Source organism: Ochotona princeps, chromosome 4 (genome assembly GCF_030435755.1).
Source record: "Ochotona princeps isolate mOchPri1 chromosome 4, mOchPri1.hap1, whole genome shotgun sequence".
Lineage (NCBI taxonomy): Eukaryota > Metazoa > Chordata > Mammalia > Lagomorpha > Ochotonidae > Ochotona > Ochotona princeps.
Window position 1 is genome coordinate 44,659,124 of NC_080835.1, and position 13,719 is coordinate 44,672,842.

At 51.8% G+C, this 13,719-nt stretch overlaps 1 protein-coding gene across 11 annotated transcripts in view; it reads right to left on the reverse strand.

Annotated features, from left to right (window-relative positions):
• MICAL2 (microtubule associated monooxygenase, calponin and LIM domain containing 2) overlaps positions 1 to 13,719 on the reverse strand; it is a 201,182-nt gene that overhangs the window by 77,828 nt on the left and 109,635 nt on the right. For 4 of the 11 annotated variants that reach the window (XR_009245314.1, XM_058663374.1, XM_058663372.1 and 1 more), the window contains exons 18-23: positions 12,935 to 13,057; positions 11,704 to 11,922; positions 11,370 to 11,471; positions 10,098 to 10,217; positions 5,947 to 6,009; positions 882 to 989 (exon numbers count right to left, since the gene is read on the reverse strand). The exons of 3 other annotated variants lie outside the window; for them this stretch is intronic. Coding sequence is in view for 7 of the 8 variants with exons in the window: in XM_058663374.1 (XP_058519357.1) it covers positions 882 to 989; positions 5,947 to 6,009; positions 10,098 to 10,217; positions 11,370 to 11,471; positions 11,704 to 11,922; positions 12,935 to 13,057 (735 nt within the window). In the remaining variant the exon portion in view is untranslated. The remainder of the gene's footprint in view (positions 1 to 881; positions 990 to 5,946; positions 6,010 to 10,097; positions 10,218 to 11,369; positions 11,472 to 11,703; positions 11,923 to 12,934; positions 13,058 to 13,719) is intronic. 4 more of the 11 variants (XM_058663366.1, XM_058663373.1, XM_058663367.1 and 1 more) reach the window with 3 other exon arrangements.

Genomic DNA, 13,719 nt, shown 5'->3' on the forward strand with positions numbered 1-13,719 from the left:
GGAAGAGTAGTGAGGCAGGGTGACACAGTCTCAAGTACCAGGTTCAGACGCTTGGAAGCTCCCAACAGTACCACAGGGGCCCTAGAGGGCCAGCTGCTTGCTGCTTGTGTCACAGCAGCCGAGAGTGAGAGTGGTGGAAAGACACTCTATGGCCCCAGGCTGGCTGCCCTGACTTCAGGGCGGGAGGGCTGCCCCCTTGCTGTGGTAGAGGAGGCATCCCTTGCAGACATGCCTGTCCAGGGATGCCACTGCTGGCCTCGGTCCCTGGGGTCAGAGTCAACTGCTCTGGGTATGGTTACTAACTCGGTGTCACTGAGGATGGCTTACATGTTCTTGTAGGAGCTTTGCTCAGGCAAGGACAGTTTGTGGCAGCAGCTGTGCCCAAGAGCATGGCAGAAGAAGCGGTGTTTCATAGCCCCTGATCTGCCAGTCAAATCCTAGGCAAAATAGGGAGGGCAAGGGCATGGGGCCCATCTGGGTGATTCAAACGAAAGGTGCCAAGAATAAGAAGCCCAAAGAACAGTGGACTCCCATCACCAGCCACAGCAGCCAGTGGCCTGCCTGGGGTATGGATGGGAGATTTCAAAGGAAAGGCATGTGGTCGCATCACTTATTTCTCCATCTCATGTGCAGGGGCTGCTCAGTTGTTCTCCCCAAGGCTGAGCCCCATGTCCACAGAAAGCAGGGCAAATGCTGACCTGGAAATGACCCACTAAGAACCTGTAATGCAGCTTCCTTCCGACCTCAGCTCTGGGCCAGCCTCTTGCTCCCCAGACATTGAGCCTTCGAGGAGAACTGGGCTATCCTCCTTGTCCCAGGTGTCCCTCCCGAGAGGCCAGAGCCAGTGCCTGTTGGTGGAGGCGGAGGGGACACATCCTTACCAGGTCTGGAGAGCTGGCCTGGGCCTTGGGTCTGTGATCATTCAAGTACAGATTGACCAGGACTTCAGCTGCAGCCCCTATTCCGCTGGACACTCTCCCTACTGTGAGCTAAGCAAGAGCAGAGACAGAGGAGACAGACAGAAAGGGAGCCCATTAGCACCCAGAAAGCAGCTGCCAACTGGCCGGAAGTGGGGCAGGGCCCCGCGTTCCCATGCAAACAGCACCCAACAGTTTTGGAGAGGCAAACCAGCCAAGGTGTAGCATGGCACAGGTGCTCTGGAGATGGGGGAGAAAGGAGGAACACAGAGCCCTGTGGCCAGCACAATACCTCCATGGGAGAGCCCTGGGGAGACAGGAGTGCAGTGATTAGCGGGAGCGGGGGCAGGTTTGGTGTTTCAGGGTCACAGGATTAGAAGTTTCTGGAGACGGATGCTGCACACTGTATAAATGTATTTAGTTCCTTTATACTCAACACATAAAGATGGTCAAACTGGCCGATTTTATGTTACATATATTTTAAAAATGGAAACAAAGAGACTATAAAAGGAAACTTCTGGAGCCCTGAGTGAACCAGAAGATGGATATAAAACCACATTCATGGAGAATGCAAGGCCTCTGGGAATTTGCCCAGCCTCTTACACAGGTAGGGTAAGCATCTCTTTGAAGCCACTTAGCAAGTGCATAGGTGATTCAGGGCTACATTGGGGTCTCCCTGCTCCCAACCATAGAGCTATCACAACAGGTTCTCATCAGGCTTGGTGGCTGCCAGCAAGGCCTGCATTGCAACTGCATTTCCACAGCCTCCAGGAGTCTGCGAGACACAGAAGTCAAGCAAAAGAAAGAAATCAATCAGGAAGCAAGTTCTACCAGGAAGACAGCTAAACTGTGGTCACCTCCTCCAGGGTAGCCTCCTGTCTAGATGGCTGTGGGCAATGAACTATGCACAGTGGGCAGTGGGGTCTGCACCCATCTGGGGAGCCGAGCACAGGACACTGCTCAGGTCTGGCATGAAGTTTGGAACTTTTGGGAACACGTAATTGAATAGGGAAGGTTAGATATGCTTTGCACATTTGTGGGAAGGACAGAGGAGTGAGAGAAGGAATGTCTTGTGGCCTGGTATTTAGTGGGGCTGGGCCAAAAGGACCTCATTCCTCATTCCTTTCTCTAGATCCAGCCTGCCTCAGCCCACCCTGCAGCAATGGGGCTCCTGGGAGAGCGAGGTCTGTGTCTAGTCGAAGTCACTCATGGCACAACTGTAGACTACTTTGCTGGAACAGCAGTGTTGCGCTGACTGGGTGCCCCAGCAAGGGCAGCGAAGGGCAGGGAAGGGCAAGTGGGGGGAGGGGCTGAGGGGTGCTTGTAGCAGGTCACAGAGCCAGTGCTGGACAAGACCATCTTAGAGTAGGACAAGCTGCAGGGCCATATAAACTACAGGGAATGTGGCCTGATGTAGAGTTACAGTACTTGTGCTCCCAGGTGCACCTCCAAGTCCTTTGTTCTCTCCCAGTAGGTCAAGGGGTCAAAACGGATGGTCTAAACAGAGCTTGGCTTGACCTCACACATACCCCCTGGGTAAACCTCAGCTCTCAAAAGCCACCCTTGCCAGGCAAACATGCTGAGTGGCAGATCCTGGAAACACGGGTGCCTCATCACCACACCCTCCCCAAGCCTGGCTTTATGTCAAACTCATGAAGGAGAGGGGATAGCAGGGAAAGGCAGATCTATCCGTGGTACTAGCCACTCAGTCCCTGGTGAGCCCAGGGTGTGAATTACTCCACGGCTCAGAAAGGCACCTGGTAAAAGTGAGACTCACACCCAGTTATTGCCTTCCCTGACTTAGCAGAGATCAAGACAACCCTTTCTGGGGGCTTACTAGCCACTTAGCTAATACACACGTCTTACCACTGAACAGTCCTAACTTAGGGAACAACTGCTTCTGCGCACAGAGGGCTCGGAGGAAGCTGGTGCTGTACCAAGACCTGTCTATGCAACTGCAATCTGCTCACTTGTTCTATCAGCACAGGGAGCTGGACACAGGGTCAGCATGAAGACCACACCTGGTCCTTCCTTTCACTCTAGCTCCAAAGGCTCCTTCTGCCAGTGGCATCCACACACACTGAGAGCAAGGAGATGGAGCCACCCTTAAGGAATTCAGCATCGCATCTCCCACTTGCCCATCCCCACCTGACAGAAATCAAGAACTTCAGTAAATGTTCACAAGAATACCTTGAAGGAACTTACCTTAAGGGAGGGAACAGGTGGGAATGTAAACTGGTGCAACCTTTGTAGAAGACAGTATAGAGATGCCTCACACACCAACACAAACACCTACCATGCAACCCAGCTTTTGGGACTATACCCAAAGGAAATGAAATCAGCATATGAGAGAACCACCAGTATCCCTATGTTTATACTAGCTCAATTCACAGTAGCCGAAATTTGGAATCATCTTAGATATCCTTCAGCTCATGACTGACTGCACAATGAAACTGGTTATATGAATACTACGGACTACTACTCAGTCATTAAAAAGATGAAACCCTACCTTTTGCAATGAAATGGATGCAACTGGAAGCCATTACAAAATACGCCAATTGAAAATAAATCATGTTTTCTCTGATTTGCAGTAGCTAATACATATAAGAAACTGAATAAATATAAGTGACACTAACATATTGGGATTTGATTATTGCCTACAGCCCTGACCTGTACTTACTGCTGAACAGGCTTCCCACTTTTTACTAGATAAGTTCCTTACTTAGAAGCCTGTGACTATAAGGTAAATGAAAAATGTTATTGTGAAATTATTTTTTAGTGAGGAAGAAGGGAGGGAGGTATCATTACATTCTTAGAATTGCATCTACGGAACACATGAAATCTGTTCTCTTTATATAAATAAAAATGCGGGTTGGTGGGAGGAGGGTCCTCCAAACCTACACCCCAGGTCAGAGTGGACTTTGCCCCAGGGATAGAAGTTTGCTTTCTACTTCCTGCCTGTGGGTTGGCCACACTGGCTTCTGAACTTGAGGATAAGACCTCCTGGCTTCTGCTGGCTGTGGCTCCTAAAACCATCAGTGGAAAACCACCAGATTCTACTTTTTCTTTTACAATCTCTCACCCATGTGGCTTGCTCCTTCCAGATTCTATAAAAACAGGATTTCTAGAAACAGGATTATACACTTGGATACGAGGCAATGCCAGATTGCCCTATATTATTCTTTCTTCTTGTCTTTGTTCAAGAGGCAGAGAGGCAAAGCAAGAGTGAATGAGTAAGGGAGAAAGTGAGACAGAGATCTACCATCCACTGGTTCACTCTCCAAATTTTGGCAACAGTTAGGGCTGGATTGACCCAATGCCAGGAGCTGGAACTCAATTTGGGTCTCCCATAGGGTGACAGGAATCCAGTGATGTAAGCCATCATCTAGAGCCTGCCCTAGATTTACATTCTCTGGAAGCTAGAAATGGAAGTGGAATCAGAGTTTGAGCCCATGCTCTGTGATGTGAGCTGTAGGTGTTCCAAGACATGTCTCAGCCACTAGGCCCAAAGGCGGCCCCTCTCTATATTTTTAATGCTTATTCTCATTAGCTATATCTGTGTGTGAACTACACTGGAAGCAGCCCTGCTTGGACCAACTGGAGTGCTCAGGATCATGAGCAATTATGAAAAGCTCAACTCATGCAGAACCTTCCAGAGAAAGTTCTTACCACATGTGTTCCTGGGCAGGGCTGGACAGGAGGACAGGTAGGATTGGGCAGAGGACACTTTGGTCAAAGCCCACCCTAGGTGATCCAAGAACCTAATCCAACATTGCCATGCTGTAGTTACTTATTCTTTTAATAGACTTCATTTTGGAGCCCAAAGAGACCACTTTGGCAACCCTTCACGTATCTTTGACTAGTCTCTTAATTTTCAAGAATGTGAACATTTTTCACTCCCTCCCTCCTCCTTTGAATCTGAATTATTTTTCAGTTCATTAGAAAAAGCTAGAGTGGTTGGCCATTTCCAGAGGGCCATCATATTATATTACAGTAACTTTGCATGTACCACCTTCCTCCTCTGAGCCTTCACCTCCTGCTCTGTGAAATGATACCACCAAGCCTGCTGGTCTATAGGAGAGAATCACCGTGCATCAAGGCTATGTCTCAAATGCTGCTGAGTCTCAGAAGGCCCTGGGCTAATAGTCACCCAGTCCAAAGCACTACCAAGTGTGCAGCTTGGCATACCCGTGTCTGGGAACCTCTTTTCTGTTCTCCTAAATGACTTTGACCCTGATCTGCAAAACTCAGAATCATGGGTCCTCTCCCCATCCCTGACTACTCTGCCATCTCTTTCTAAGCTGACCTCAATTCTAATATGGTGACCCAGCTGTGGTCAGGCCGATGTAAGAGGCTGCAGCAGATAGTGGCACCTCCAGAGAGACCCTGCTCAGACAGTCCTGTGACCCCTAGCTCTGAGCGAAACGGTCTCTGCTTGGATGTCAGAGCAGTTCTCACTTTGCCCCCAGCTGTCCGTCTGCCCTCCAGCATGCTCTTTCAATGGCCACCCCTTGTCCTGTTCACCTCTACCTTCTGAGCCCAGGACACATCCTCTGACTTCTTCAGAAGAAGTCAGAGAAGTCCAAACAATGCTAATTGCTCTCCTGGGGCCTGGAGCCCAGCCAAGGACAGCAGGTGTGCAGCCTGCACCTGTCCACAGCACATGGCCTGCTTGGAGTACTGGGCAATCCCACACAGGCCAGGTGGGGGTGAGGGTGGAACTGGTGAAGTTCCTGATGCCTCAGGGCTGAGGTCTCATGGGAAGCGGAAAGCTTCCGCAGATAATGGATGGGGAGGCAACGGAACCGCCTTCCTTGCAAGGACCTGGAAACCTCACATTCACAATGGAAACACAGGCAGGGCTCTATGGCTGTAACCTCCTGGTGAGCCTGAGTCTACCCACAGTACTCCCCTGGTACCAGACACTGTGTTACTGCCCATACACATTAGCCCTTACAGTCCTGCAAGGTGGCTCTCCTGACCCCCTGGGCACGTGAGGCAGCCATGGTACAGGCAGGCTCCCACTCACCTGAGCTGGCACTGTTCTTAAGCGGCTGGGATGGGAAAGGCCATTTGAAGGTGACATCAATTCCTTTAGAAAGAGGAAATCGACATGCATTTCAGGTAAAAGAGCTTTCCTTCAGAACTCCCTTCTGCTGCGAGAAAGAGCCCCTGATGGATGCTTTGGGCTAGGTGTGGGTATTAGGTCACTGCAGCATTCCAGCACCTTCAGGAGAAGCTATTGCTGTCTCCATTCTATAGGTTAGAAAATCAAGGCTCCGAGCAGTCCACTGACCTGTCCAGGGTTACAGAGTGTACAAGCTGGGTTGCATGCTTAGCTTCCCCCTACAGTGCCATGCCTCCCTGTCACAGCCAAGCACTTGGTAAATTATAGCCCCAAGGCTGAGATTCACACTGGAGTCCTGGAAGCTGCTGCCTGGCTCTTTCTCCATGACAGAGGAAGGGGCAAAGAAGCTGGAGGTGGCCTTGGGATTAGTCCTGCAGAATCATCCTCACACCATGTGAAACAAGGGCAGGAGCCCAAGGCACATTGGCCCAGCATTCCTGTTTCCCTCTCCTGTGCAGATTTCTAGAGTAAACCCTGCAGATCCAGTTTTAAAACAAACACCCTCAAGGCTAGAGAAAACTCCTATGGCAATGTCATTGCTCTTGTGACCCAGGAAGTCCAAGCTGGGCTTCCCAGCCCAGTGAAAGCGCTCCTTGCTCAGCTGGGTCAGCTCAATTGCTAACTTGCTCTTCCAAGAGCTCACTGGTCTTAGTGAAGAGCCAGCAGTCATTGTCCACATCCACTGTGGCTTCCCTTCTTGAAGAATTCAATTAATGAATGGTCAACAAGAAGCTTGTACTGCCAGAGGAGGGCTGGTCTAATGGAATGGGAGAGGAAAACAGTACTGGTAATGTTAAGACCAGACATGGTTCCCATAGGCCACTATCTTGAATTAGAGCCCCTTGGCGGGATTTGGGTTCTAAATAACAAAGCCTCAGGACTGCACCCCCCTTCCAAAATAATCAATGAGATGTTGATCAGAGTATGGGCCAGTGTCATCTGAAGATAGAACCCTGGCTACTGCTCTTACAGTTGGTGATCCAAATTCATGGCCATGACGAGTTTGACTGAATATGTTCCCATTAGGTGGATATTCCTGGACCCTCAGAATTGGGGTATAGAACTTGGGGGTGAGAGGAGCAGGGACAGGGGCACGCAGCCTGCCAGGAAGCCATCAAGGACCAAGCATTGGTTTCCAGGTGCATTTTCTCCCTCTGGCTCTCCTTGCACTGGGCACTCACAGCAGGTTCACCAAGACTCCGGCTGCCTCCAGGGAGGGGGGCCTCTCAGAGCTGCCTAAGGGGCATCAGGCTGCTTCTCATGCAGTCAGCTCTGTCCTCATGGATGCTGTTTCCACCATGTTCTATATGAGTGAGGCCCAGTGTGGAACCTACTATCATGGCGGTGGCAGGGAAGGGAGGAAAGTTGGGTCAGGGGCTGGGGTTGGCAATGTCTTTTCTAAGAATGATCCTTGCTCCTTCTCTGACTGCCTCCAGGAGCTTCACAATGAGCCCTGCTGAGCCATGCAGAGTCCTGGGTGCAGGTGCTTAGAGAAACCAGGATAAAGAGGTGCAGTGGCTCATGTGAGAGCCCTGGGCCAGTTCCTGGGTCACTCTCAGCCATGCTGTGAAAGGCACATCAGACTGTAACTAACAAGCTGGAAGTAGTTAAAGTAGCCCAGTTACAGCAAACCACACGATCAAGCCAGGCTTTGGAGACTGGGCTGAAAAACGAGGGGGATGGTATTCTGTACAACCTGGATGAAAATAGGGGACAAAGCTGCAGAGGTGGGGGCTGCATGTTGTGGGGTCAGCCCTTTCAAAGCGGCCTGTTTCGTAGCCCACCCTGTGGCTGAGTGTGGGGTTTCCCAGAGACAAGCCTCTGGCTGCCCCCTCAGACAAGGCTGAATTCACACCTGGCCTTGGTGGTACCAGGCAGAACCCAGCTCTGGCAGTTAGAAGGGCTGGCTCTGCCTTCCTCCTGTCTGTGGCTCTGTTCCTGCTTAACCCTCACTTGTAGGAAGACCATCCCCCTGCCAACCAGATTTAGAAGTTGCTTCCTCTGCAGTCCAGGTCCCTGCCTCCAGCTCTAATTCTTCCACATGAAGCACCTCTCACTGTGTCTTTTAAATCATTCTTATGTAATCTACTTGACTGTCACATTATCATTGATGGTCTGCTTCCCAGCGCTAAAACAGGCTTCACAGGGCAGGACTCTAACTCTGACTCACTGGTGTGTATCCCAAGAGCCTGAGGCACTAAGTTATCATTTGGTACTGCTTGAATGAATGATTAGTGGAACGATGGCCCACTCATTACTTCATGAGTGGCACTGGAGAAGCAGCCAGAGGTCTCCACAAGGCAAGAAGGAGATGTGAAAGGGGCTGGGTGACCATGTGTGTCTGGGTCAGACCCCAATGTATTCCCAGCATGTTGGCTCCTGTCATTGTCAGAGGAATGACTGTCCACTGGAAACCAAGTGAAAGAACCCGGCCAATGGTGGCCTTTCTTGCCTCAGTGTGTTCTTGGCTCTGAGCTGCAACAACCAAGCAGACATTCCTGAGGGTAGAGGAGCAGCAGGGACAGGTGAGGCCTTGACTGGGACAGAGAGGAATCAAGTGGGGCCAGGCTACCCAGTTGGGATCGTGGGTCATTGCCTGACCTTTGCCGCTCCTATCAAGGGACCTGGGTAGCACTGCTCTCTCTGGCTGGGTCCAATGGCAGTCATGAAAACCAAAATGCCTATCTGTATCTGCAATGGGAGCAGGAGTCATTCTGTTCCCAGAGAGACAGTGAAGGTCCAGACAGGCTGGGGGCCTGCAGCTCAAAAGCTGATCCAGGACCCTGCCCATGGTCATGCTGCTGACATTGAACATCCAAGTGTTTATGCTTCCCCAGGTCCTGTTCTTCCTTCCAGGGATGCTTTTCTCACCTGGAGGGGTGAGGCTTAGAAGCGATGGAGGCAGTAAGAGTCCCTGTTCTTTTCTTGGGAACCACCTTCCTCCACACAGAGGTGGAAGTTCATGCAGCGGGGTCCAGCTGCACTTCAAAGGGCAGCTTTTGATCCTTCTACAGGGGAACAGTGTGGAGCTGGTCTAAGCATTTGCCTAACAGCATGGAGGCACCCCAGCTGTGCCTCTTATGGGCACACTGGGCACAGCTTGCCAAGCCTCGGCAGAGGAGCTACATGGACTGGGTGTGTCCTGACACTAATCCTGTCCCCGACCTGAGCCACAGCTGAGATGGGTGCTTTCCCAACACCCTGAGGCCCCTGAGTGTCACAGAGGTCAAAGGGAACGCCAGCTCACAGGTGCAGCTCACTGTCTGCTTAGCTGGAGTTGGCTCCTGCCTTCCGTCTCGGCAGGTCCATCCCAGCCCTGCTATTGTCCTGTGCTTTCAGGGGATGGAGTGAATTCTTCAGTTCCTTACTATGAAAAGCACGGGCTCATTCTCACCTCACGCCATGTACCCTGCAGACACTTTGATCCCTCAAGTTCAAGTCAGACCACAAATTCTGCCTTTCCATCCCAAGCAGTTCTGCCTTTGAACATACCAGCCGCTCCCGAAGATGCTCTGGCTCTGCACACATCTCCTGCAAAACCCTTGCATACAACCTTCAGCCCTTGGCTCCCATATGCTTCCCAAGTATCTCCCTTCTCCATTCCCACACCCTCACCCTTTCTTTCCTTTAGAGAGTAGCATTGTAGTAGGTTTGCTGAGCAATCCTGCTATCTGGTTAGAGCAAAACTAGCTAAGTATTGGCAATGTTTTGCGTTAAAATGCAGCATTTCCATGCAAAGTGCTGTTTCCCATCTAAGCTCTTGCAAGGGCACTGCGCCTTCCTCTGCTGAGGGCATAGGGTGTCACCTGGTGGGTACCGCTTGAATACACAATACATGAATGGGCTCTACTTGGCAGGCCTCTGTGGGCTGCCTGCTCATGCCCCAACACATGCTCCAACACAAAACCGCTAACGGATTCCAGGGCTGCTGTCAGATATTTCACAGATATTCAGCCCAGCGCAGCCAAGCTCCAGATGTCTGTCTGTGCGGGCCAAGTGAAGCATGAAGCCCCTCTGGGATGTGAGGACAGTGAAGGGCTCAGGATGACTACCTTTCTGGAAGAGGAGGCAGTGTTGACAGCCGGTGGAGAGGGAGGAGTAGCTGAGTCAGGAGACGGAAGACAAGAGGGAAGAGACGGAGGAGGAGTGTGAGCTTTAGCGAGCAGCTTATTCTGCACAGAACAGAGACAGAGGGAAGTAGAGTTACCCAGAAGAAGTGATGCAGGCATCGATGACACGGCCCTATGCTAATGGGCTTGGGGCACAGAGGGGGAAGACTGGGGCTTGTGTCTCAGCACCAGGCAAAAAGCTGTGTCTTTGGAGCCAGGCAGGATTATTTGGCTCTTGGTTGGTCACTCAGCATTCTGCTACAAACCACGTCAGTGCCCATGCCACACCAAAATAGCGCCAAGCTCCAGCAATTCCATTTCTGCTCCCACCCTCCTCATACACCAGCACCAATGACCCAGGTCCTGGAGCTCAGTGTGATCTGGCAGCTGCAGGCTCAGGCAGGGAGATGCTGCTGGCTGCCTCATGACAGCTGTGGTAGACAGCTGTGCTGGCCTTCCTGGCAGCCAAGTGCCACTCTGACAATCAGCTAAACCTAAAGCATCATTCCTGCATCCACGACTTGACCAAGTCTCGGAAGACAGCATGGGGGAAGGCAGCAGAGAAGGTAAGTTCTAGAGAGGGGTAGAAACGGGTTGTGACCTCATGGTCACTTGCTGTGACAGGCTCTCTTCTCTCCAGCAAGTTTCTAAATCGGGAACTTGGAGGGGGCTGCATATCCAGTTCTAAGGCAAAGTCACTGTGGCTGGCTGGATGTTGCCTCCTGCTGAACCAGAAGTCAGATTAGAGCATGACCTTGACCTCAGCCTTCAGGGTCATCCTGATCAGGGGCTCAGGGATGTCTCTGTGTAGCTTCAGATAGCCTGGGCAGCTGGTTTGCGTTTACCTTAAAGGCAGTGCTATTCTTGTGACTGACCAGTATGCCTTCTTTGCATGGGCCCTTAGGAAGCTCTGGGCTGACTCAGAACCTGCCTAGGACTTAACACAGCCCATGCATCTGGCTAGTAATGTTTTTCTTTAACCTGTGCACATTTTCCTGCCTTGGTCTTCCCTTTTCAAGGTCTATCTGCTCATGCTGTATTTCTCAGTTGATTTTTTTCCCCTCAGATGTCAGCCTAAAAATTTTAGTGGCTTAAAAAAAATGAACAGCTCCTCATGCAACAGAAGGCAGTAGGAGCCAACCAAGTTCCAGAGACTGTTCCTGGTAAGCTAGTCTCTAGGTTCCGGAGGATGCGGGCCCAGAGCACCAGGTTTACCTGTGGGAAATCAACGTGTCCAAACATGGAGGCCAGGTGGGCCGCCTTCTCCTTAATGTTCTTTTTGTGAAACTCCCTGTTGGCCAAGTTCTGGGCCCTTTTCTGCAGTCAAGGCAAGAAAAGAGAAAGAAGAGAGAGTGACAGCAACGATGGTGGTGCCTTGGAGAGCGGGGTGAGGAAGGCAGACGGTCAGGTGTCAGGGAGCAAGCAGGAGGAAACCCCCCCCCAACACACACACACAAACACTTCCCACCACCAGGGCCAGGAAGAGCAGGAGCTATGATAGGAAGTCACCTAGGCATGGCCCTCAGTAGGGCACAGAGTCATCTTTCACCTGGATAATCTGTTCTTCCACCTGCTGCAGCCGTCGCAGCACCCCGGAAAGGGCCAATGTTCCCTGGCAAGTAGGAAGCAGGCCATCGGGGGTTTTGGGCCCACCCAGTTGCAGGTCAGATTTGGCCCTGGATCTCCAGGGCCTGCTTGGGCAATCGCCGCCAGCGGACACTTGCTTCAGCTCTCGGAGCACATGCCCTGGCACAACCGTGGAGGGGAACTGAGAAAGAGGGAAAAATCAAGTTTCCTTCCCTCCTGTTGCCCCTGTCCTAGGCCCCACAGAGGGAACCCCTCTCCACACCCCCTGTTCCCTGCCCAGGACCCAGAGCTGAGAGGCCACACCCAGTAAGAATCTGGGTTAACTTCCTCCATCTGCCTCAGAAGATGTGATTACCCCAGCACCCTGGAATCAAAACCCAATGGAACCTCTGTCCTCAGTCCTAGCTAAACATCTGAGATAATCTTGGGGAGTATGGAAAGCCTCTAAGTCTGGTCCAGTCCCCGGAGGAGGTAGTTTGATGGGACTAGAGGGGCATGGCATGGATGTACAAGGCTCCCCAGGTGAGTAGATAAACTTGCTATACTCTACACACACCTGTCTTGCTCCACCTCCACCTCCTGGAAAACAGCTCAGACTTCCTGATACCAACCAACAATCCTCAGCTCTGTGGCCAGTGAGAGCGATTCTGTTGATTCCAAATCCAGCGAGTGTGGCTGGAGTGAATGACAGCTGGTGGCTGCACTGTCTTCCTTGCCCAGTATGCAGGTCCCTGACTAACTCTGGCACCAAGGAAGTCTTCACTGCATCCAAGCCTTGCCCCTTTGGGGTAGGAAGTGGCCACCTGTACCTGCATCAACATCACCTGCTCATTGATTTGGAAATTCAACTACTCCAGTGGTCAGTGTATACATAGAGCCAAGTGTGGCAGGGGGCATCACATGAGACTCCAGGGGCTGAGGTTCAGTTCTCCCCAGGGAACAGCATTAAGAGCATGGCGGTTAGTCAGCCACTGTCACCCACTGGCTGAGGGCTCAATGGCATGTATTAAGAGATGTTGTGCACTTAGTGAATTTCACCTATAAGGGTAGCAACTTCAACCCCAGGCCACTGGCCAACAGATTCTACAGTTAGCCCTATCTGGGGGTGTGGCAGGAACTCTGTGACCCTACCCCCTCCTGTCAAAGTCCCCTCTTAGCTTCATTCAAAAAGCATCCACTGGACGAAACCCTACCTGCCTTTTCAGAGGAGGTGACGGGCTGGGTGTGGGCTCATCCGGTTTGGGGCAGCAAGAGCTAGCAGGAGAATCAGAGGAAGAGCACAGGGTGGTCTTACCTAGCCCCGAGACACAGCGTTCCTGGGAGGAGAGAGGTGAGTCCGCAAAGGCAGCCACAGGAGACAGGAAGGAAGAGGTGAGTCAAATAGGTATGCAAGGAGAGAGAAGCGAGGAGGAGCAAGGAGAGGCAATGTACAAGCACAGATGGAGCACTCGGTGGAGCTTCTGCTTGCTGGACCCAGCCTAGAAACTTGAGCCCTGGCTCTCCGTGCTTGTGAACAGCCTGTCCTAGAGGCCCCTCCTCCTGGACAATGTGTGAATCCTAGGGAGGCTTTGCTTTTGGCTCAGACACAGGGCCCTGGGTTGGCGCTGCCAAGAGCCTATGCTGGGCCAGGGTGGCTGGCCCGGGAATCCTCCTGAAGGCGGGAAATCTTCCCACCCACATGAGGATGAGGCCATGCTGGTACATCCGATGGGAGAGAGCGCTGTGGTCAGCACTTGGCGACTGAGCGGGACCAGCTGCCAGAGGAGGCACTGAGGACATTTCTAGAGAATCATAAGTCTCTGGAAAGTGGCCCCCTTAGAATAAAGCAACTCCACTGCCTGGAGACATGCAGCTGGACCAGGACCAATCAGACATCAAGGGTCAGCTCTGGGGCTAAGGAACCCAGAGTCCACTCTCCTGAAACAGCCTCCACTGTCATGGGGCAGGTCCTCTCTGCCCAAGCTCTTGTAAAGGGGCA